The sequence below is a fragment of the Triturus cristatus genome, chromosome 10 (assembly GCF_964204655.1).
Source record: "Triturus cristatus chromosome 10, aTriCri1.1, whole genome shotgun sequence".
NCBI lineage: Eukaryota > Metazoa > Chordata > Amphibia > Caudata > Salamandridae > Triturus > Triturus cristatus.
The window spans coordinates 3,321,323-3,344,177 of record NC_140593.1 but is presented as its reverse complement, the minus strand read 5'-3'; the positions used below and the strand labels follow the sequence as shown (position 1 = coordinate 3,344,177).

The 22,855-nt window shown below is 56.3% G+C and overlaps 1 protein-coding gene across 1 annotated transcript in view; it reads right to left on the bottom strand.

The window, feature by feature from the left end:
• Nucleotides 1-4,477: 4,477 nt before the first annotated feature.
• The window catches only part of LOC146788700 (NACHT, LRR and PYD domains-containing protein 3-like), a 447,514-nt gene continuing 429,136 nt past the window's right edge, over nucleotides 4,478-22,855 (bottom strand). Inside the window, exon 9 of the mRNA XM_085630084.1 lies at nucleotides 4,478-4,684. Coding sequence (XP_085486210.1) covers nucleotides 4,634-4,684 — 51 coding nt within the window. The 3' untranslated portion in view covers nucleotides 4,478-4,633. The remainder of the gene's footprint in view (nucleotides 4,685-22,855) is intronic.

Here is a 22,855-nt window from a genome sequence, read left to right as displayed (position 1 = left end):
GACTCAATGCGGTCACCCGAGCGGACGCTCACCCTATCCCCCGTGCCGACGAGCTCATTGACTGCCTTGGGGCCGCTCGCTACCTCAGCACCTTCGACCTGACTAGTGGATACTGGCAGATTGCCCTCACCGAGGGAGCCAAGGAGCGCTCCGCCTTCTCCACCCCGGATGGGCACTACCGCTTTAGGGTGATGCCGTTTGGAATGAAGAATGCCCCGGCCACCTTCCAGCGGCTGGTGAACAGGGTCCTGTCCGGACTAGAGGGGTTCAGCGCAGCATACCTCGACGACATAGCGGTCTTCAGCTCCCAATGGACCGAGCACCTCCAGCACCTCCGTCAAGTCCTGCTGGCTCTGCGCCGGGCCGGCCTCACCATCAAAGCCAGCAAATGTCAAATTGGGCACGGCTCCGTAACCTATCTGGGGCACCAGGTGGGAAGTGGGCAGGTCGCCCCCCTCCAGCCGAAGATCGACGCCATCTTGTCCTGGGAACCCCCCGCAACCTGAACGGAAGTCCGGGCCTTCCTGGGCCTCACCGTCTACTACCGAAGGTTTATTAAGAACTATGGCAGCATCGCAGGCCCCCTCACAGAACTAACCTCCAAAAAACACCCCAAGAAAGTACACTGGACTCCCTCCTGCCAGAAGGCGTTTGACACCCTAAAGGCCGCCATGTGCGCGGCTCCAGTGCTCAAAGCACCCGACTACGCCCAGGAGTTTGTGGTCCAGACGGACGCCTCGGAACACGGCATCGGGGCAGACCTCTCCCAGTTCGACGACAAAGGTATAGATCGGCCCATAGCCTTCATCAGCCGAAGGTTGCTGCCCCGGGAACAGCGGTGGAGCACAATTGAAAGAGAGACCTTTGCAGTAGTCTGGGCCCTCAAAAAGCTACGGCCCTACCTGTTCGGAACACACTTCCGAGTACAAACAGATCATCGACCCCTGCGGTGGTTGATGCAGATGCGAGGGGAAAACCCCAAGCTGCTACGCTGGTCCATCTCCCTCCAAGGGATGGATTTCACTGTGGAACATCGCCCCGGGACGGACCACGCCAACGCGGACGGCCTGTCCCGATTCTTCCGCTTCAGCGAGGAGAACCCCCAAGTGGATGGGTAGTTCTCCCCGCCTTTCAGCTGGGGGGGGGCACGTGTGAGACCGGCCTCGTGGCGTGGGCCCTCCCGACCAGCAAGTTACCCTACAACCACGCCGAACCTCGTGGACACGGCCTTCTGACTCCCGTGGGCCAACATCCCGAGGGCCGACCAGATCCCCAACACACATGCCCGACCGAGGGCGGACAAAACCACCCCCCAAACCAGACCGAGAGGCGCCGACCCTGTCACACCTCTGGTATCTCCCCCGAGGGAGGTTTCGATCGCCCACCAGGCCCCCGGTGAGCGGGCGCCTCGCCTGCTGGGTGTCTGGAGTCCCTCCCGGACCCACCTGAACAGATCAAAGGGCAGAGCAACAGGAAACCCCGTCACACCGCCCCCCCAGGCACCAGACCCCTCTCCGCGAGGACTCCGGACTTCAAAGAGGAGGGGGAGTATGACAAGGGGTGCTGACGGGACAGGAGCAGAGAAGACCTGGACTGACGAGAGCCTGCTGACTTGGTCGCGGCTCGATCGCTCCCCGAACAGAAGAACGCTACCCGAACCCTGAACCACCTGAGCCCTGCGGACGCTGTCGCGGCTCCCCGAACTCTGAACCATCTGAGCCCTGCTGACGCTGTCGCGGCTCCCCGAACTCTGAACCATCTGAGCCCAGCTGACGCTGTCGCGGCTCCCCGAACTCTGAACCATCTGAGCCCTGCTGACGCTGTCGCGGCTCCCCGAATTCTGAACCATCTGAGTCCTGCTGACGCCGTCCCGGCTCACCGAATTCTGAACCATCTGAGCCCTGCTGACGCCGTCGCGGCTCCCTGAACTACGACCCTCCGGTGCCTGCTGAGTGCCTCGCGGCCCGGTCCTCCAAGAGAATCGGCAGAGATTGCCGAGAGAAGCAACATCCCCTCAGCTCGAGGATTGAGAGCTGTGCGCCGGATACCTCACAGAGACACTGATTCAAAGACTGTCCCGCTACCCCTTTTCCCCGCATCACGAGATCGCTGCCGCTTGTGGCATTAATTCTGCACCTGCCTGCCGGATCATAAAGATCCCTGACAACCACCGATAAAAGCATATTATCTTGCAACAAATTACTGTGTGGTGTCCCTCTATCCAAAGAAGAGAGTAAGCGCAGCGTGTGCGGTCCTAGGTACGAGACCCTTCCAGGAAGGGCCTCCCTGCTCTTGCTCGGCCTAACTCTGGGTAAGGTGGGCCTCTGGGTGGTCGGGAAGGCATTCCGCAGCCTCCCCGGGGAACGCCTTCCAACACAGGATCTCTGTTTTAACTCCCGGGCTCTCTGTGCCGATTCCCAGGCTCTCCCTACTGACTCCCAGGCTCTCTGTACTGACCCCTGGGCTCTCTGTACTGACCCTCCAGGCTCTCCGTACTGACCCCTGGGCCCTCCGCACTGACCCCCCAGGCTCTCCGTACCGACCCCTGGGCTCTCCATGGGCATGCATACATGGGTGGCTCTATGGCGGGCCAAGCGGCAATAATTGCTGACGTAGACCTATAATTAGAGCCCCCCCCTATTCTCTCAGGTCAAAGCTTTGCTTCTAAGTATACTTTAGTGGCACATTCACTCACTGCTCTGGGTATAAATTCCCTTCCTTCCATTTTAGATACACTCCATTCTCTACACCTCCATACCTGCGAAGCGCTTCCAACCCATAACACAGTCCAGGAACACCCGACACCCCCACACAGCCACATCCGCTTCTCATCCAGATGTTTTCACTCTGGCTGGTCCATGTGAATTGCACGTCACCTCAAGAACAGTCCGGATCCTCTACTCTGCGCCCTTCTTTTATGGCGCTTCATACAGAGTTCCAGTTTTACGTAAATAGTTTTGCAAACTCCTAATTCAACGTACATATTACACATATGCGGCCGTACATAATGTACATACGCTAAGGTCTAAGTGTACTATCTCCTCGTTGAAGTTTTTTTCTCTTCCCCAACCCCCCCTTCCCTTCCTTTTTAGGTCTCGCCTACGCAGTGCGCATGCGCTGAATAGGAAAGAGACCTTTAGAAATCGCTCCAGGCTTGCAGCCAAACACGTGCACGCGTTCCATTGCCTTCAATGGCAACGCGTGCACGTGAGGCGATTTACTTGCGGGAGCGAGCGCCGCCATATGGTAGCAATTATCGCTCCCGCAAGTAAATTGCGCAGGCCCCCTCCTCCCCCCTGCTTCTAGCGCGCGCGGGCACACACACAACTCCACGGCTGTTTTTTAATTTTTTTTTATTTTAAGCGTGCGGCCAATGCTTGTTATCTCTGGCCTATATGTTAGACCAGATCTGAGGCTATTCTCTATAACTGCAATATTTGTTTTTCAACTGCTTTTTCATCTTTCCATGATCAAAAAGCTTTATGTGGCTTCCTTTATTAAGTGAAAACCTTGCATTTTCTTTACCCTTGAATTCACAAGGTTTTCTAAGCTTTATCTAGGCATAATAGTGCTTCTAAAAGAGTTCTTGCCCCAGTTAGGTATAACCTGCAAGCTTTAAAAATAAGCTTCCTCGATTTAAAATAATATTTAAAAACGTTCACTATCTCTTCTACCCATTTCTGTTCCGGAAAATATATTTCCAGGCAGTAGAAGCGTGTTCTTCTTCGCATGGCAGGCACCCTCCAAAGATGGGGTACTGTGGTCTATTTGGAATGCTAGCAGTGGGCATGTTTTGATGCCAACTTCAAAACATTTCTCTGATCAGCCTGGTTCTGCCGATGGTCTGCACTACAATTTAACAGGCCTTACATCACACAGGTTTTTATATTGGCCGTGTCTTCCCCACAGCAGTGCGCGAGGCCTTTGTTACTCAGTAATTGCATAGAAATGGTTTCTTCCGTCTGGTACCTGGAGGGCATCTTCAAACTGGAAAGGCCACTGTGCCTTCAGTAAATGCCACTAAGAAATGTGGACAGAATTTTGGGAAGTATTAGACTACTCTTGTAAATATTATCTGCTTATTTACAAGATTACGTAGGATCTGGTGTCACGTTTTTATTTGACACAGAGTGGGAACACAGGCAAAACGTGAAACATGTGCCAATGTTTCGGAAAATGCTTGAGTGGTTTCCGAAAGAAGAGAGAAACAAGCATTTGCAATGCAATAGGTCTCGCATTATTAAAGTTTGAGCTATTGGCAATGCTAATAATAATGCGACACCAATAGCTCAAACATTCAGTAACGCGAGACCTATTGCATTGCAAATGCTTGTTCCTCTTCTACGGGATCGAAACGCGGCGACTCACACACGGATTCACATGTTGTCCTTTTAATTGGCCGTTTCTTGATTTGTGGTGTACCAGCATTGCATATTACACGTCAGTGTCATGCTTCGATTGATCACCTCACTGCAGCTTTTCTCGATCCATATGTAATGTTTATTGATTAATGTGACAATCACTAAATGTATTGAAAACACAGAGCTTTGTCATTCCTACTGGCGACCACTGCTTTGTTGTAGGATTCCTGGTTCGTGCCCTTCAGTGTGCGCTGGTCCAGGTGACCGTCGCACTAATGTTGCGGTCCTTTTAATCCTTTTAGAAACGTCACCAGCTTAGAGCTCTGAAGAAAAAGAAGAAAAACTCACAATGTAGGCCTTCTTTACAGATCACAAAGCACTACCATTTCATATATTGCTACACATCAAATATAAACTTTTATTTCATGAAACTTGCAAATATAACAATTGCAACATTTATGGAAATGCAAAAACAGTGGAAGCTTTGAAGTGTCACCTCAGCAGGCTGCCAGGGGTCAGAACTGGGTACCAGATGGCTCTATAGTGGAGGGGACATGTTGGACCCGGCCTCGTGGCGTGGTCTTAACCCTCTTGGATTGTGCTCGTCCCCCGCACCGGCCTACACGGGCCGCCATTTCAGGCTGCCAGGGACCCCTCCTCCCTTCGAGGCCCCCCTTTGGATTGTACCCGTTTTCCTACACCCGCCTCAGCGGCCCCCTTTTCCAGGCCGCACAGGGACCCCTCATCCCTTCGGGGTCTCCCCCATGCTTGCTCCACGCACCAGCCCACGCAGCCCGGCTCCCTCCGGCCTCGGCCCCAGCGAAGCCCCGACATCGAGGCACCAAGATCTGGCCAGGGGGCACCGCATGGCCACTTCACCACTCCCGGAGGAGGAGAGTTTCGATGGGACCCCCACCGTCCCTCAACACCGAGGTGCGATCGTCCTCCGGCCTCCCCGGGCCTGGCGCCTCTCCTGCTGGGTGTCTGGCCTCTCCCAGCCCGGCCTCTCCGCATCCCCCAGGCGCAAGGGTCCGGACATCAAAGGGCTCCAGACCTATATCTGGGGCAAGAGCCCAGCTGATGGAATCGCGGCTGACCATACGGAGAAGAACTCTTGCTTGACCCTGTACCACGAGCCCAGCTGACTGCGTCGCGGCTCCACCTTATTGAGACAAAGAACCTCACGGAACATCGGGGCCCTGCTGACGCCGTCGCGGCCCAACCTCGCTGAAGCCTCCCCCAGAGCCCTGCTGACGTCGTCGCGGCTCGAGCTGAACTGAACCACCTGAAGAGCCCTGCTGACCTGGTCGCGGCTCCAGCTCCACGAACTGATCACCAGAGCCCTGCTGACGCCGTCGCGGCTCGACCCCTCCGGGACACGGAGTCCCTCCAGCTTGAGGAACAAGAACTGGGCCTAAGGTACCCTCGTACCCCGCTACTACCAAAGACTGTCCCGCTACCCCGTCCCTACCAAAGACTTTGAGACTCTTGAGGATCCCTCGATCCCCCCCTTGTATATATCGATAACCGTAACCTCCTAAATGCTGATAAAGAATTGCTCATCGTGATAAACAGCCTCGAGTCCTGTGTGGTGGTGTTACTGTGCTGGTACGGTATAGGAGAAGGACCTCTCCTAGGAGGCTTCTCAGCAGCGCTCGGCTACTTCGTACAGTGTGGAGGCCCCCCTGGGTGGTCTCTCCGACTCCCCCGGGGTCCGCCTTCCAACATTTGGTGGCCAGCGACGGGATCCGAGCCGAACGCAGAAACGTACAAGCAAGTAACCCACTCGCTATCCACCCAGACGAACAGAGACCATGGAGTTCCAACCAGAACGATTGGAAGAGTACACACACAAAGAGTTAAAACAGTTCTGCAAGGACAAGGGCATTGCGACCACCGGCCTAGGTACCAAGGAAGAGATGCAGGTAGCCCTGAGAACCTGGCTAGAGTCCGAGGCGGGTCCCTCCCAGAGCGAAGGTCCCCTGCCCCTGAATGCAGCCACGCCACCAGCCCCGACCCCCGCGAACAGGGGGAGAAACAGCCTGGAAACCGGCCTCTCCGCGGACGAAATACGAGAGCGGGAGAAGGTCCGGACCCATGAGCTAGAGCTCGCACGACTTCGGCTGGACGGCGGACTCTTGCTGGCCGAAAAGAAATTGGCTATAGAACAGCTACGGCTACAAGAGGAGATAGAGGAGAAGAAGCGGCATCGAGAGCTGGAGGAGAAGAGGCTGACCCTCGAACACGAGCGGGGCCTCAAAGAACTCGAGCTCAAGGCCCAGAAGGGGGAGACCGGCACCCCCAGCAATAGAGACGCTCTGCCGCCTACCGAGGCCAAGGTCCATATCCCCAAAGATGTCGTCAAGAAGTACTATAAAAACGACGACATCCAGCAGTGGTTTAAGGCGTACAAGGTGGCCATGACCTCCCATCGGGTACACCGGAAGGATTGGGGTGCCGGCCTATGGGGTCGGTTCCTTAGCGAGGGCCGGGACACCCTACTCCAGCTCCCAGAAGAAGTGATGACCTCGTACGACCATATGAAGGAGGCCCTGCTCACCCGCTATGGACTAACCGCGGAAATGTACCGCCAGCAGTTCAGAGACTGCAAGAAAATCCCCGGTACCACGTGGGTAGAGTAATGTTAGAAATGAGGGGGCTCTGGTTGACGCAGGTGTGAACCCACAACAAGCAGGGACCCTTTACTTCTTGTCAGGGCGAAGGATGACTCCCCAGAATAACCCCTGCTCACCCTCTAGGTGCGTGGCGCGAGCAGTCTAGGCTAAGTCTCAGGCGTACACGGTTAAGCAAATGCAATTACGCATACAGTAAACCCCTTGCATGCACCACAAACGGACACCAATCCGGGAGTATATAAAAATAAGCTTTTATGTAGTTTCAGCAGAGTTAAATACAAGGCCCAGTAACGTTGAACTGATGGGGCCACAATTCTTGGAAATACGGTCAAGTTCTCTTGGTTTTACGGAAAGTTCTTTAGGCGGGCACAAGGTAACTGTAGGCCTCAGCGCACTTCGTGCTGAAGCAGCGCCCGGGGAGCACACAGCAGATGACAGGGAAATAAGAACGTTGCGGACCCTGGATCCGATGCGAGCTCGCGGTCGAGTTCGTAAGTACAGTACCTTGTTTCTTGACGCAAAGGCGGGTGCGGGATTTCAGCGGCTCTTCGACAGAAGAGCGAGGCGGCGTCCGGGGCTCCCACACTTCACGATGGGGGTCTGATCTTCAGGCTCACGACAGGAGCGGGGTGTTGCAGGTGGCGGGTGAACAAAGCGGGGCAGCCGGGCACGCCGATGCGTCCGGGCCGTCCGAGGCTTGGAGATGCTCACAAACGCCGATTCCGGCGGGAGGGTGAAGGGGCACAGCGAGCCTCCACGAGCGAGGTGACGGGGCAGCCCAGCACAGCGTAGGGGGAGCGGCTCCGATCGAGCGAGGCTCTTCCCAAGGCGGGGGCGGCTAAGCAGTCCTGGTCACGGCTCAGGGAGGGACTGGGCACGAGGGTCACAGCTCCGGCGAGGGAAAGGACACCACAGTCCAGCAGCAGGCGAGTGAAGATCAGGTAGAGCCCAATGTTCCTGGGGCTCAGTTCAGGGGGCAAGCTCAGTTCCAAGCCCTTGGAGATCGTTTTGGAAAAGCACAAGTTTTGAAAGTAAAAGTAAAGTAAAAGTATTCAGCAACAGTTTCTCTTCTCTCCTTTGGCAGCAAGGTCACCACTGCAGGCCAATCCCCCAGGATAGGGACAGTCTTCCTCCTACAGCTTTCCCGGTGCCTCCTCCTCAGGCAGAGATTCTTCTTGGTCAAAAGCGGATCTAGTTTCTTAGGAGCAGGGCTCCTCCATTTATACCACAAATCTTTTGTTCTCCCAGGCCAGGGGGGCCCTTGCCTAGTTCAGTCCGGTTTCTGAGCACTTTGTTTACGTGATGCAGGCTTCTTCTTTCAGAGTGCAGGGCAGAGTCATCAGACGCTCCACAGGGGGTGGAGCCGGCATCGAGGTAGCGGAGCACTGTCCTATTCAGAGCCTAGGAGCACTCCTCCCACCCATCTACCTGTCGATCGTCCTATTCATACCAGGCTACCTAGCCCTGCCCATCTGGGTTCCCCCAGCCCTGTCACTCACACCAGCCAGACATCAGATACACATCACGCAGAGGCGGCTGAAATAGTTTAGGCAAGCAAAGGCCAACTTTCTAAAAGTGACATTTGCAAACCCGGAATATTAAAATAAACCTTGCGAAAAGATGTACCTTATCATTCCGAGTTCAGGCATACTAAACTCGATCTCCTACCATGTTCCCTGGGTCGGTTAGGATCATAGGGTGTAATAATCCAGGCCGCCCATACTGGCCTATGAGAACAGGGTAGCCTTACAGTAGTGAACAACAAAATGGCGGTCATTCACTACCAGGACATGCCACGCATCTAGGCTTGTCCTACCTCAGGCTCACAATGCACCCTGCCCGTGGGCCTACCAGAGGGGTGACTAACATGCAGCTAAGGGAAGGTTTCGGGGACCGGCAAGTGTGGGCACTTGTCGGTCGGCGCGTCAGTACCAGACTGCACGCAGGCTCTGCGACGGCAGACCTTAGACGTATTTTACCGGCCGCTTCCGTGGGTGGCACAACCCGTGCTGCAAGCCCACCAGCGGCGTTTGCCTTTACATGCCCTGGCGCTCCTGGCGCACTTTACTGGGGTCTGATAGTAAATCAAACAATCCAATCATGGAATCCAACCAACACATACAATTTATAAAGGGAGCACTCGCACCGTGACACTGGTTGGCAGTGGCACAGCGCGCTGAGCGGCCAACACCATAAAATCACATGAGGCACAGCGACAAAAAGAGGAAGGGAGACTCACGCCAAGGTGCCAGGTCTAACACGTGTCCCCTCCAGCTGAAAGGTGGGGAGAACTACCCTACCCCAGGGAGTTCCTCACCACTAAGGCGGAAAAATCTGGACAGACCGTCAGCATTGGCGTGATCTGTACCAGGGCGATGTTCCACCGTGAAATCCATCCCCTGTAGGGAAATGGACCACCTCAACAGCTTGGGATTCTCACCCCTCATATGCATCAACCATCTGAGGGGCCTGTGGTCCGTCTGAACCCGGAAGTGAGACCCAAACAAGTAGGGTCTTAGCTTCTTCAGCGCCCAGACCACAGCAAATGCCTCACGCTCAATAGCACTCCATCTCTGTTCCCGTGGAAGTAACCTCCTGCTAATAAAGGCTACGGGTTGATCTAGGCCCTCCTCATTAATCTGTGAAAGAACAGCCCCCACACCATGCTCTGAAGCGTCTGTCTGAACGATAAACTCTTTGGAGAAGTTGGGAGCCAAGAGCACGGGCGCCGTGCACATAGCAGTTTTCAAGGCCTCAAAAGCTCTCTGACAGGTGTCAGTCCAGATCACCTTCCTGGGCTGCTTCTTCGAAGTCAGCGCTGTCAAGGGGGCAACCAGGTTGCCATACCCCTTGACAAACCTCCTGTAGTACCCGGTGAGACCTAGGAACGCTCTCACCTCCGTCTGGGTTTTGGGCGCCTCCCAATTCAGGATGGTTTCTATCTTGGGCTGAAGGGGTGCCACCTGGCCACTCCCAACTTGGTGTCCCAAGTACACCACGGAACCCTGCCCGATCTGGCACTTACTCGCCTTGATCGTGAGGCCTGCCTTCCGCAGCGCCATCAACGCTTCCCAGAGGTGTCGCAAGTGTTCCTCCCACGTGGAGCTGAACACGGCGATGTCATCCAGGTAGGCTGCACTGAACGAATCCAGCCCAGCCAACACCTGGTTGACCAATCTCTGGAAGGTGGCAGGGGCATTCTTCATCCCAAATGGCATAACCCGGAACTGGTAGTGCCCATCTGGGGTGGAAAATGCTGACCTCTCTTTGGCCCCCTCGGTCAAGGCGATCTGCCAATACCCAGACGTTAGATCAAACGTGCTGAGGTAGTTGGCAGCCCCTAGCCGATCGATGAGCTCATCAGCTCTGGGGATGGGGTGTGCGTCAGTCCTAGTGACTGAATTGAGTCCCCTGTAGTCCACACAGAACCGGAGTTCGGGTGTGGCTCCCGGCGCTGCAGCCTTTGGGACCAAGACCACGGGGCTGGCCCAAGGACTGCTAGAAGACTCAATGACCCCGAGTGCAAACATCTTGGAGACCTCCTCCTTGATGCATGTCCTCACCCTGTCAGTCACCCTGTAGGCCTTGTGCCGTACAGGAGGGCTATCCCCAGTGTCCACATCATGGACGCACCAATCAGTGACACCAGGGACCAGGGAAAACAGATCAGAAAATTGTCCCAGCAACTGGCGACAATCATCCTGTTGCTCAGGGGTCAGGGTGGAAGAGAGGATGACACCATCCACTGACCCATCTTGCTCCTTGGCTGACAGGAGGTCCGGAAGAGGTTCGGTCTCCTCTTCCATCCCCGCATCTGTTGCCAAGAGCATGCCCACTTGGGACCTCTCCAAGTGGGGCTTGAGGCGGTTGACATGTAGGACCCGTAAGGGGTTCCTGGGAGTCTTCAGGTCCACCACGTAGGTAACAGGACTCTTTCGCTCCACCACCTCAAAGGGACCGGTCCACTTATCCTGGAGCGCACACGGCTCCACGGGGGCCAAGACCCATACTTTCTGCCCAGGCTGAAGCTCTACCAGAGTGGCATTCTGGTCGTACCACCGCTTCATCTCCTCCTGGCTGGCTTCCAGATTTGCCTCAGCAAGTTGCCTGAAACGCCTAGTCTGATTCCTGAAGGCCAGCATGTAGCTATATACATTCTGGGGAGGTTTCCTGGGAGATTGCTCCCAGCCTTCCTTGACCAGACTTAGAGGTCCTCTGACGGGGTGACCATACAGAAGCTCAAAGGGACTGAACCCCAGAGACTTCTGTGGCACCTCACGGTAAGCGAAGAGAAGGCATGGTAAGAGGACGTCCCACTTGCGCCTCATGGGTCCTTCTAGGCCCATTATCATGCCTTTGAGGGTTCGGTTGAATCTCTCAACCAACCCGTTTCCTTGGGGGTGGTAAGGTGTGGTGAACTTGTAGGTTACACCACACTCTTGCCAAAGAGATTTCATGTACTTGGACATGAAATTGGTACCTCGGTCAGACACCACCTCTAGAGGGAATCCCACTCGGGAGAAAATTCCCATCAGTGCACGTCCCACCACGGGGGCCGTCACTGTCCTCAGAGGAATGGCTTCCGGGTACCGGGTGGCATGGTCCACCAGGACCAGGATGAACCTATTGCCCATCGCTGTCTTGGGGTCCAGTGGCCCTACAATGTCGATCCCCACTCGCTGGAATGGAGTACCGACCACAGGGAATGGCTGGAGTGGAGCCTTCTGCTTCCTTCCACTCTTTCCACTTGCCTGGCAAGTCTGGCATGTCCTGCAGTGAGTATCCGAACTCCTGCGCATTTGGGGCCAATAAAAGTGGGTGACAAGCCTTTCAAAGGTCTTGTCCTGCCCCAAATGCCCTGCCAATGGCACATCGTGAGCCAGCCCCAGTAGGAAGGCTCTGAAGTCCTGGGGTACCACCAGCGCACGGGCTGACCCAGGCTCAGCAACCTTAGGCTCTGTATATAGGAGGTCGTTCTCCCAGTAAATGAAATGTGATCCTGACTGATCACCTGCGGCCTGGTCTGCAGCCTGCTGCCGCATACCCACGAGAGAAGGGCACTCCTTCTGTGCCTTGCAAAAGTCCTCCCTGGTGGGACCCCCTTCCTGCTGCCAATGGGTCAGCTCCGGCAGGTCTCCCAGTTCAGCTATCTGCTCCCCTGTAGGCTCCAGGGCATCCCCCTCAAGGTCTGCTTCCTCCTGGACCGTGGGAACTTCAGGGGCCGGCTTCCCACGCCCCTTGCCCCTTCTCTCTGAGGCCGGTTCCTGGGCCTCCCTCTCAGGCTCCAGAACCTCTCGAGTACCTTTACTGGCTGCCATGGACCGTGTGGTCACACACGCCCAATCCGGCATACCCAACATCTCCAGGTGAGCACTCCGCTCCACCTGAGCCCAAGGTGAGCTCTCCAAATCGTTCCCTAACAAACAGTCTACAGGCATGGCGGGCCTCACAGCTACCTGAAGAGTACCAGAGACCCCCCCCCACTCGAAGGGAACCTGAGCCACCTTGCAGTGCCTCTCTGTGTTGTCAGCGGCAACAACGGGATAGAATGCATTGGGGACCACCTGCTCCTGAGACACCAGGTGACACCTGACAGCGGTCACACTGGCTCCTGTATCTCTAAGAGCTTCCACCCTATGGCCATTTATGGTCACCCACTGCCTGTACTTCTTAGTGTTCTCAGGCAGCTGGGTTGGAGGGACCACTTCACGGTCTCCTAGCGAGACCAGGGACATCTCTGCGGGACCCCACCCACCTTGGACATCCCTCTCCTCCCCCAAGGCTACACTAGTCACCTGCCGGGGTGGAGCACCAGTGGGTGCTGGTTTACCAAACATCGGACACTTCACATCAGAGGCAAAATGCCCCAAATTGTTACACCTGTAACATCTTACGGGCCCCTTCTGAACAGGAGGACCTGTCGGGGCCCCGGTCGGTTTCTGGGGTGGGGGAGGCTGAGAACCCTTCCCTTGGTTCCCGTGGGGATTATTTTGTGGCCCTTTTTGGAACTGCTTCTGTTTACCCCTGTCCCCCCCACTCTTCTGCTGGGGACCCTGCCCACCTTTGGCGGAATCTCCCACAGTACCCTTGTGGACCCTGGTACTGACCCAGCGGTCCGCCTCCTCAGCAAGCTTCCTCGGGTTAGTCAGCTTACTATCGATCAGGTGCTGGCGCAGCTCAGGAAAACAATTACTGGACAAGTGCTCCCATGCCATTAGATCAAGAAGCCCTTGATAATCAGTCACCTTACTACCCTTCACCCAACCATCCAGCGCTCTGCAGAAGAAAGTCACATACTCCACATACGTACTATTGGGAATCTTAGTGCAACCCCTGAACCTCTGTCTATATAACTCAGGGGTCAACCCATACCTAGTCATCAATGCTTCCTTCATATGGGGGTAAGAATTACGAACATCAACAGGTAAATCTAACAGTGTGTCCCGCCCTTCACTCAGGAACCTTCCCCACAACCCCGCTCCCCAATCTTTCTCAGGGACCCGGTGGGAAGACATGGCTACCTCGTAGGCTCTGAACCACTGCCCGATGTCGTCATTCCTGAAGAACTCCTTCACTACATCCTTAGGAATATAAACTCTTGGTTCCGCCGATCCTGGCGGTGTGCTGCCACCAGAGGGATTAAGCTCCAAACTTTTGGCTTTCAGCTCCAGCTCCCTCAGCTTCATGTCATGCTCTAATTGTAGTTTCTTTTCTTCCATGGCTAATCTTTGTTTTTCCATATCCATCTGCCCATGAAGTTTCGCCATTTCCACCTCGTGTGCCCGGGTTGCTGCCCTGTCCGCCAACTCCTCTGGCGACAGGCATCTGCCGAACTCATGGACACTTTCTGGTGGAACCACTTCCACCTGATTCTCTGGTGCCTTTGACTCATACCAGGCCCTCAGCGCCTTTACGAGTTGCTCCTTCTTTTTCAATCCAGTTTGGGCAATCCTGAACTTGGAGCAAAGACCTTTCAAGTCTTCATTGGTACGATCATGAAGTGCGCCTTCCTCCCAATCTATGTCTTCAAATCCAGAGATTACGGAAGCCGCCCTTCCGGCGGAAAGTGAACCAGGCATGGCTCTAACAACGGAGATTCTTGGCAAAACAAAAACAATGCTAGCCTTGTGGCTGTGTTACTGGTCTGCTCTCACTACGTGGTGATCAGTGATTCACTACACGCAAACCACAAATGCAAATCCGTAAATCCCACCGCTGCCACCAATGTTAGAAATGAGGGGGCTCTGGTTGACGCAGGTGTGAACCCACAACAAGCAGGGACCCTTTACTTCTTGTCAGGGCGAAGGATGACTCCCCAGAATAACCCCTGCTCACCCTCTAGGTGCGTGGCGCGAGCAGTCTAGGCTAAGTCTCAGGCGTACACGGTTAAGCAAATGCAATTACGCATACAGTAAACCCCTTGCATGCACCACAAACGGACACCAATCCGGGAGTATATAAAAATAAGCTTTTATGTAGTTTCAGCAGAGTTAAATACAAGGCCCAGTAACGTTGAACTGATGGGGCCACAATTCTTGGAAATACGGTCAAGTTCTCTTGGTTTTACGGAAAGTTCTTTAGGCGGGCACAAGGTAACTGTAGGCCTCAGCGCACTTCGTGCTGAAGCAGCGCCCGGGGAGCACACAGCAGATGACAGGGAAATAAGAACGTTGCGGACCCTGGATCCGATGCGAGCTCGCGGTCGAGTTCGTAAGTACAGTACCTTGTTTCTTGACGCAAAGGCGGGTGCGGGATTTCAGCGGCTCTTCGACAGAAGAGCGAGGCGGCGTCCGGGGCTCCCACACTTCACGATGGGGGTCTGATCTTCAGGCTCACGACAGGAGCGGGGTGTTGCAGGTGGCGGGTGAACAAAGCGGGGCAGCCGGGCACGCCGATGCGTCCGGGCCGTCCGAGGCTTGGAGATGCTCACAAACGCCGATTCCGGCGGGAGGGTGAAGGGGCACAGCGAGCCTCCACGAGCGAGGTGACGGGGCAGCCCAGCACAGCGTAGGGGGAGCGGCTCCGATCGAGCGAGGCTCTTCCCAAGGCGGGGGCGGCTAAGCAGTCCTGGTCACGGCTCAGGGAGGGACTGGGCACGAGGGTCACAGCTCCGGCGAGGGAAAGGACACCACAGTCCAGCAGCAGGCGAGTGAAGATCAGGTAGAGCCCAATGTTCCTGGGGCTCAGTTCAGGGGGCAAGCTCAGTTCCAAGCCCTTGGAGATCGTTTTGGAAAAGCACAAGTTTTGAAAGTAAAAGTAAAGTAAAAGTATTCAGCAACAGTTTCTCTTCTCTCCTTTGGCAGCAAGGTCACCACTGCAGGCCAATCCCCCAGGATAGGGACAGTCTTCCTCCTACAGCTTTCCCGGTGCCTCCTCCTCAGGCAGAGATTCTTCTTGGTCAAAAGCGGATCTAGTTTCTTAGGAGCAGGGCTCCTCCATTTATACCACAAATCTTTTGTTCTCCCAGGCCAGGGGGGCCCTTGCCTAGTTCAGTCCGGTTTCTGAGCACTTTGTTTACGTGATGCAGGCTTCTTCTTTCAGAGTGCAGGGCAGAGTCATCAGACGCTCCACAGGGGGTGGAGCCGGCATCGAGGTAGCGGAGCACTGTCCTATTCAGAGCCTAGGAGCACTCCTCCCACCCATCTACCTGTCGATCGTCCTATTCATACCAGGCTACCTAGCCCTGCCCATCTGGGTTCCCCCAGCCCTGTCACTCACACCAGCCAGACATCAGATACACATCACGCAGAGGCGGCTGAAATAGTTTAGGCAAGCAAAGGCCAACTTTCTAAAAGTGACATTTGCAAACCCGGAATATTAAAATAAACCTTGCGAAAAGATGTACCTTATCATTCCGAGTTCAGGCATACTAAACTCGATCTCCTACCATGTTCCCTGGGTCGGTTAGGATCATAGGGTGTAATAATCCAGGCCGCCCATACTGGCCTATGAGAACAGGGTAGCCTTACAGTAGTGAACAACAAAATGGCGGTCATTCACTACCAGGACATGCCACGCATCTAGGCTTGTCCTACCTCAGGCTCACAATGCACCCTGCCCGTGGGCCTACCAGAGGGGTGACTAACATGCAGCTAAGGGAAGGTTTCGGGGACCGGCAAGTGTGGGCACTTGTCGGTCGGCGCGTCAGTACCAGACTGCACGCAGGCTCTGCGACGGCAGACCTTAGACGTATTTTACCGGCCGCTTCCGTGGGTGGCACAACCCGTGCTGCAAGCCCACCAGCGGCGTTTGCCTTTACATGCCCTGGCGCTCCTGGCGCACTTTACTGGGGTCTGATAGTAAATCAAACAATCCAATCATGGAATCCAACCAACACATACAATTTATAAAGGGAGCACTCGCACCGTGACACTGGTTGGCAGTGGCACAGCGCGCTGAGCGGCCAACACCATAAAATCACATGAGGCACAGCGACAAAAAGAGGAAGGGAGACTCACGCCAAGGTGCCAGGTCTAACAAGTATGTTGACTTTTTCAGCAGGGCCCTAGAAGGTTGGATCAAGGGGAGCAAGGTCACCACCTACGGGCAGCTGGTCGACCTCATTATTTGGGAACACCTCTCCAACAACTGCTTCGTGGAGCTAAGACAACACCTCCTCGACAGCAAGCTGACCGAGCCGCGGAAGCTCGCCGCCGAGGCCGATCGATGGGTCAACACCCGAGTCCCCCGGAGCTCGATGGGGGAGTACCAGCGAAACTCCACCGGACCCCCCCGCCAGTGCGGCGGGGGAGGAGGGTCGATCAGGAATCGGGACATCCAAGCCGGGCTGCCCCGGAGTCCGCCTCGGGGGCCGCCTCAGCAACACACCTCCCCGAACCTAGCCCGAAGAGGGACGACGCCAGCCAAAACCGGGCCCCGGCCCACGATAACCTGCTACGGCTGCCAACAAACAGGACACTATGCCAGCGACCCTGCCTGCCCCATGAACCGACGAAGTGGGACCAGCGGGCCCCCGCCCCGACAACTAGCGGCTGCCGCCCTGGGAGAAGGGGAGGAAGATGAAGAACCCCTCGACGGGGGGTCCACTGAGTGGGAGCCGGCGGCCATGTCCCTGGTCTGCCTGGGCCGCCGAGAAATGGTGCCCCGAACACCCATCCCGAGCAACACCCAGAAGTACCAACAGTGGGTCACTATCAATGGACGACGGGCCGAAGCCCTCCGTGACACCGGAGCCAGTGTCACCGCTGTCCGCTGCCACCTGGTGGCCCCCGAACAGATCCTGCCGAATGTGCTATGCCCCGTCCGGGCGGCCGACAACAGCAAGAGCACGTGCCCGATGGCCCAGATTCCCTTCGAGTGGGGAGGGGTGACGGGCATGCTGAAGGTGACTGTCCGCGACGACGCTCCGGTGGACTGCCTCCTGGGGAACGACCTCGAGAGTTCCCCCTGGGCTCAAGTGGAGCGGCGAGAGCATCTCCGAATGCTAGGACTACCCAAATGGGCCTGCGCCACCACCCGGTCCCTGCCCGCCCAGGTCCCCCGTTCGTCCATGGCCGCCGACACCGTCGAGCCCGAGGGGCCCGTGCCACCACCTGCCTCCAGCGAGGAAGAAGCGGACACCGATGCCAGATCCACGGTGCGCCCCCCGGACGAGATCGCCTCTCTCGGCACACTCCCGGAGCTTGCCCAATGGCGCCATGAGGGGGCCCCACCAGAGAACAGTTCTTGCAGGAACAGAAGACCTGCCCCTCCCTTGAAGGAGTCCGGCAGCAAGCCAACCTCGAGGCCAGCCAAGAGGACATGAAAAGATGGTACGATCAAAACGCCTCTACCATCGAGTTTGAGCCGGGCCAGCAAGTCTGGGTCATGTCACCGGTTAACCCCGGCGCCCTCCAGGACAAATGGACCAGGCCCTTCAAGGTGGTGGAAAAGAAGAGCCCTGTCACCTACCTGATCGACATGGAGTCTCCCCGGAACCCCCTCCGGGTTCTACACGCTAACCGGCTCAAACCCCACTTTGCCCGGACCGAACTAAGCCTACTGCTGGCGACCGACGACGGGGGCGAAGGCGACTCCGAGCCCCTACCCGACCTCCTGCGGACCAGCGACCACGACGGGACCATCAAAAGCGTCCAACTCGCCTCCTCCCTGACCCCGGAACAGCACCACGACTGTCAGCAACTGTTGCGGCCCTCTTCTCCCTCACTCCGGGGGTGACTCCATGGTGTGTCCACGACGTCGACACTGGGAACAGTCCCCCCGTGCGACACAGAGCCTACAGAGTACCCGACCGGGTGCGGGCCTGCATCCAGGCTGAGGTGGCGAAGATGCTGGCCCTCGGGGTCATCGAGCCCTCCGACAGCCCGTGGGCCAGTCCCGTCGTCCTGGTGCCAAAGGCCGCCGCACCAGGCACCCCCCCGGAGAAACGATTTTGTGTGGACTACCGGGCCCTGAACGCTGTTACCAAGACCGGTGCCCATCCTCTTCCCCGGGCCGACGAGCTCATCGACCGCTTAGGGGCAGCCCGCTACATGAGCCCTTTTGACCTCACCGCCGGGTACTGGCAGATCCAGCTCACCCCCGGTGCCCAAGAGAGGTCCGTTCTCTCCACCCCTGATGGGCACTACCACTTTCGGGTGATGCCCCTCGGCATGAAGAACACCCCGGCCACCTTCCAGAGACTAGTGAACAAGGTCCTGGCCGGGCTAGAGGCCTTCAGCGTGGCTTATTTAGATGACATTGCCGTATACAGCAGCCACTGGGCTGAGCACCTGGGGCACCTCAAAGCAGTCCTGGCCGCCCTCCAGGGGGCCGGGCTCACGATCAAGGCCAGCAAATGCCAGATAGGCCAAGGATCGGTGACCTATCTGGGCCATCAAGTAGGGAGCGGTCAGGTGGCTCCCCTCCAACCGAAAGTTGATGCCATCCAGGCGTGGGAACCCCCCACCATCCAGACAGCTGTCCGGGCCTTCCTGGGCCTCACCAGGTACTACCGGCGATTCATCAGAGACTATGGGAGCATTGTCGCCCCCCTCACAGAGCTCACGTCAAAAAAGCAGCCCAAGAAGGTACACTGGACCCCCCGCTGCCAGACGGCCTTCGAGACTCTCAAAACGGCGATGTGCACTGCCCCCGTGCTACCGGCCCCTGACTACAGCAAGGAGTTTGTGGTGCAGACGGACGCCTTCGAATATGGAATTGGGGCCGTCCTGTCCCAGGTAGATTCGGAGGGACTCGACAGACCCGTGGCCTTTATCAGCCAACGGCTGCTGCCCCGGGAGCAGCTGTGGAGCACCATCGAGCGGGAGGCCTTCGCTGTAGCGTGGGCCCTCAAAAAGCTCCGGCCCTATCTCTTCGGTACCCACTTCCGGGCCCAGACCGACCACCGGCCCTTGCGGTGGGTAATACAAATGAGGGGCGAGAACCCCAAGCTGCTGCGATGGTCCATCTCGCTGCAAGGGATGGACTTCTCTGTTGAACACCGGCCCGGCAATGACCACGCCAACGCCGACGGCCTGTCCCGCTTCTTCTGCCTCGACGAGGAGAACCCCCAAGGAAATGGGGGACTCTCCCTGCCTTCGGCTGGGGGGGACGCCTGTTGGACCCGGCCTCGTGGCGTGGTCTTAACCCTCTTGGATTGTGCTCGTCCCCTGCACCGGCCTACACGGGCCGCCATTTCAGGCCGCCAGGGACCCCTCCTCCCTTCGAGGCCCCCCTTTGGATTGTACCCGTTTTCCTACACCCGCCTCAGCGGCCCCCTTTTCCAGGCCGCACAGGGACCCCTCATCCCTTCGGGGTCTCCCCATGCTTGCTCCACGCACCAGCCCACGCAGCCCGGCTCCCTCCGGCCTCGGCCCCAGCGAAGCCCCGACATCGAGGCACCAAGATCTGGCCAGGGGGCACCGCATGGCCACTTCACCACTCCCGGAGGAGGAGAGTTTCGATGGGACCCCACCGTCCCTCAACACCGAGGTGCGATCGTCCTCCGGCCTCCCCGGGCCTGGCGCCTCTCCCGCTGGGCGTCTGGCCTCTCCCAGCCCGGCCTCTCCGCCCCCCCCAGGCGCAAGGGTCCGGACATCAAAGGGCTCCAGACCTATATCTGGGGCAACCCCGCAATGGGACAGCAGTTGTATCCCGGAGTCAAGAGCCCTGCTGATGGAATCGCGGCTGACCCCACGGAGAAGAACTCTTGCTTGACCCTGTACCACGAGCCCAGCTGACTGCGTCGCGGCTCCACCTTATTGAGACAAAGAACCTCACGGAACATCGGGGCCCTGCTGACGCCGTCGCGGCCCAACCTCGCTGAAGCCTCCCCCAGAGCCCTGCTGACATCGTCGCGGCTCGACCCCTCCGGGACACGGAGTCCCTCCAGCTTGAGGAACAAGAACTGGGCCTAAGGTACCCTCGTGTCCCGCTACTACCAAAGACTGTCCCGCTACCCCGTCCCTACCAAAGACTTTGAGACTCTTGAGGATCCCTCGATCCCCCCCTTGTATATATCGATAACCGTAACCTCCTAAATGCTGATAAAGAATTGCTCATCGTGATAAACAGCCTCGAGTCCTGTGTGGTGGTGTTACTGTGCTGGTACGGTATAGGAAAAGGACCTCTCCTAGGAGGCTTCTCAGTAGCGCTCGGCTACTTCGTACAGTGTGGAGGCCCCCCTGGGTGGTCTCTCCGACTCCCCCGGGGTCCGCCTTCCAACAGGACACATCATCTACTGCTCAAGGTTTGCTTTGACTAACTGGACCTAATCAAGACTACACTCCCAGAATGAAATCATCTTCATTATGCAAACGTCCAGAAATGGACACATGAAGTCAACTTGTACCCCGATCCTAGGTAAGGCCTAAAGAGCAGAGGGAAGCACCCTCACCCCAGTCTGCAGGGGGATGTGAGCAAAGGGGGAGAGGGTCACACATGCCTTTACAGACTGCACAGTTACCTGCTGCAAAATATCTGTTTGTCTTGAAATCATGTATGCCCTACACACTCATGGCCTACCAGTCCATGCGCTGCAGGAAGTGTAGGAGAGGGAGAAAGGACCCCAGGGGTACTACGACAAGAGTCTGAGGGCATCAAGACAGAACCCTCAGGGCATCTAGAGAAGACCCAGAGGCATCAAGACAAGAGCCCCAGAGCATCGAGACAAGACCTCAAGAGCATAGAGACAAGACCCCGAGAGCATAGAGACAAGACCCCAAGAGCATAGAGACAAGACCCCGTGGGCACCAAGACAGGACTTCCAGAGCATCAAGACAAGACCCCCAGAGCATCGAGACAAGACCCCAAGAGCACAGAGACAAGACCCCAAGAGCATAGAGATAAGACCCCGAGAGCACAGAGACAAGACCCCAAGAGCATAGAGACAAGACCCCAAGAGCATAGAGACAAGACCCCATGAGCATAGAGACAAGACCCCGAGGGCACCAAGACAGGACCTCCAGAGCATCAAGACAAGACCCCCGCGGCACCAAGACAGGACCTCCAGAGCATCAAGACAAGACCCCCAGAGCATCGAGACAAGACCCAGAGAGCATAGAGACAAGACCCTGTGGGCACCAAGACAGGACCTCCAGAGAATCGAGACAAAACCCCCAGAGCATGGAGGCAAGACCCCGAGAGCATAGAGACAAGACCCTGTGGGCACCAAGACAGGACCTCCAGAGCATCGAGACAGGACCTCCACAGCATAGAGACATAACCTCCAGTGCATCGAGACAGGACTTCCAGGGCATCAACAAAAGACCCCCAAAGCATTAAGAAAGAACCCCAGAGCATTGATACAAGAACCCCAGCACATCGAGACAAGACCCTGGGGTCACCAAGACAGGACATCAAGAGCATCAAGGCAAGACCTCCAGAGCATCGAGACAAGACCCACAGAGCATCGAGACCAGACCCCGCAGGCACCAAGACAGGACCTCCAGAGCCTCTTCCACAAACTGGAGAGGCCTGGTGTTGAAATGTAAAATCCAATTCTCTCGTTTTTTGATTAAGCTATGCACCATCCATTCTTCACCCCTGCCCTACTTCCAGCCCCGGCTCTCTCCTTGACACCGCACCTGCATAAACATTGGTAAAGAATCCAAATTGGGGTATTGTAGGCTGTGTATACATACAGAGTCAGTGCAAAAGAACAGCTGACATCTGCTCGGGTTTTTTAGACAATGGTAAAGCCTTAGACAAAGTTTACACAGATAGCCTATCTTGTTGTGCAGCCTCAAGACGCGACGATTGCGCAAGGCACTAAGACTGTTGATTTTTACCGATTGTTCGTTTGTGTATTCTTCCCAAAGCTCTATTTACCTCTGGGCGTCTCTTGCTTGTGATCTTTTACTATATAAACCCATGTAACCATCGTTCGGTGTGCTTCCTCCTTGAGTATCTCTATGGTGCTTGTCGGACGAGGCCCCATTCATGAATGCTTATTAATGACTTATGGTTTGTACTTCACTCCAGTGTCGATTCCTCCTTACTTGTTAAGAACCCGTGGACGAAGAGGTGACCCTGCACCAGTGGGTTTTAATAAATACGCTTCCACACTGGGTTGCATTTCAAAGCCAGCATGGCCTTTAAAGCTTCCCACTCTGGATGACTTGCAGGATGTGTGAACACCTCCTCCAAGAGCAGGCTTTGTTCCTGGCCTCCGAGAGTGACACCTCATCCTGTGTGGAGGAGGTGTGAGCACCTCCGCCAAGAGTAGGCTTTGTTCCGGGCCTCTGAGAGAGAAGGCTTTCACCTCAGGAGGCCAGAAACATTTCTAGGGTTGATGGCTGGTTGAGACCAGTCAGCAACCACACTGGTAGACAATAGGTTTTCGGGGATCACCGCTAAGGTGCCCTCTGGGTACATTTCTTCAAAATTCTGACACCTGCATCAGTGCAGGTTTATTAA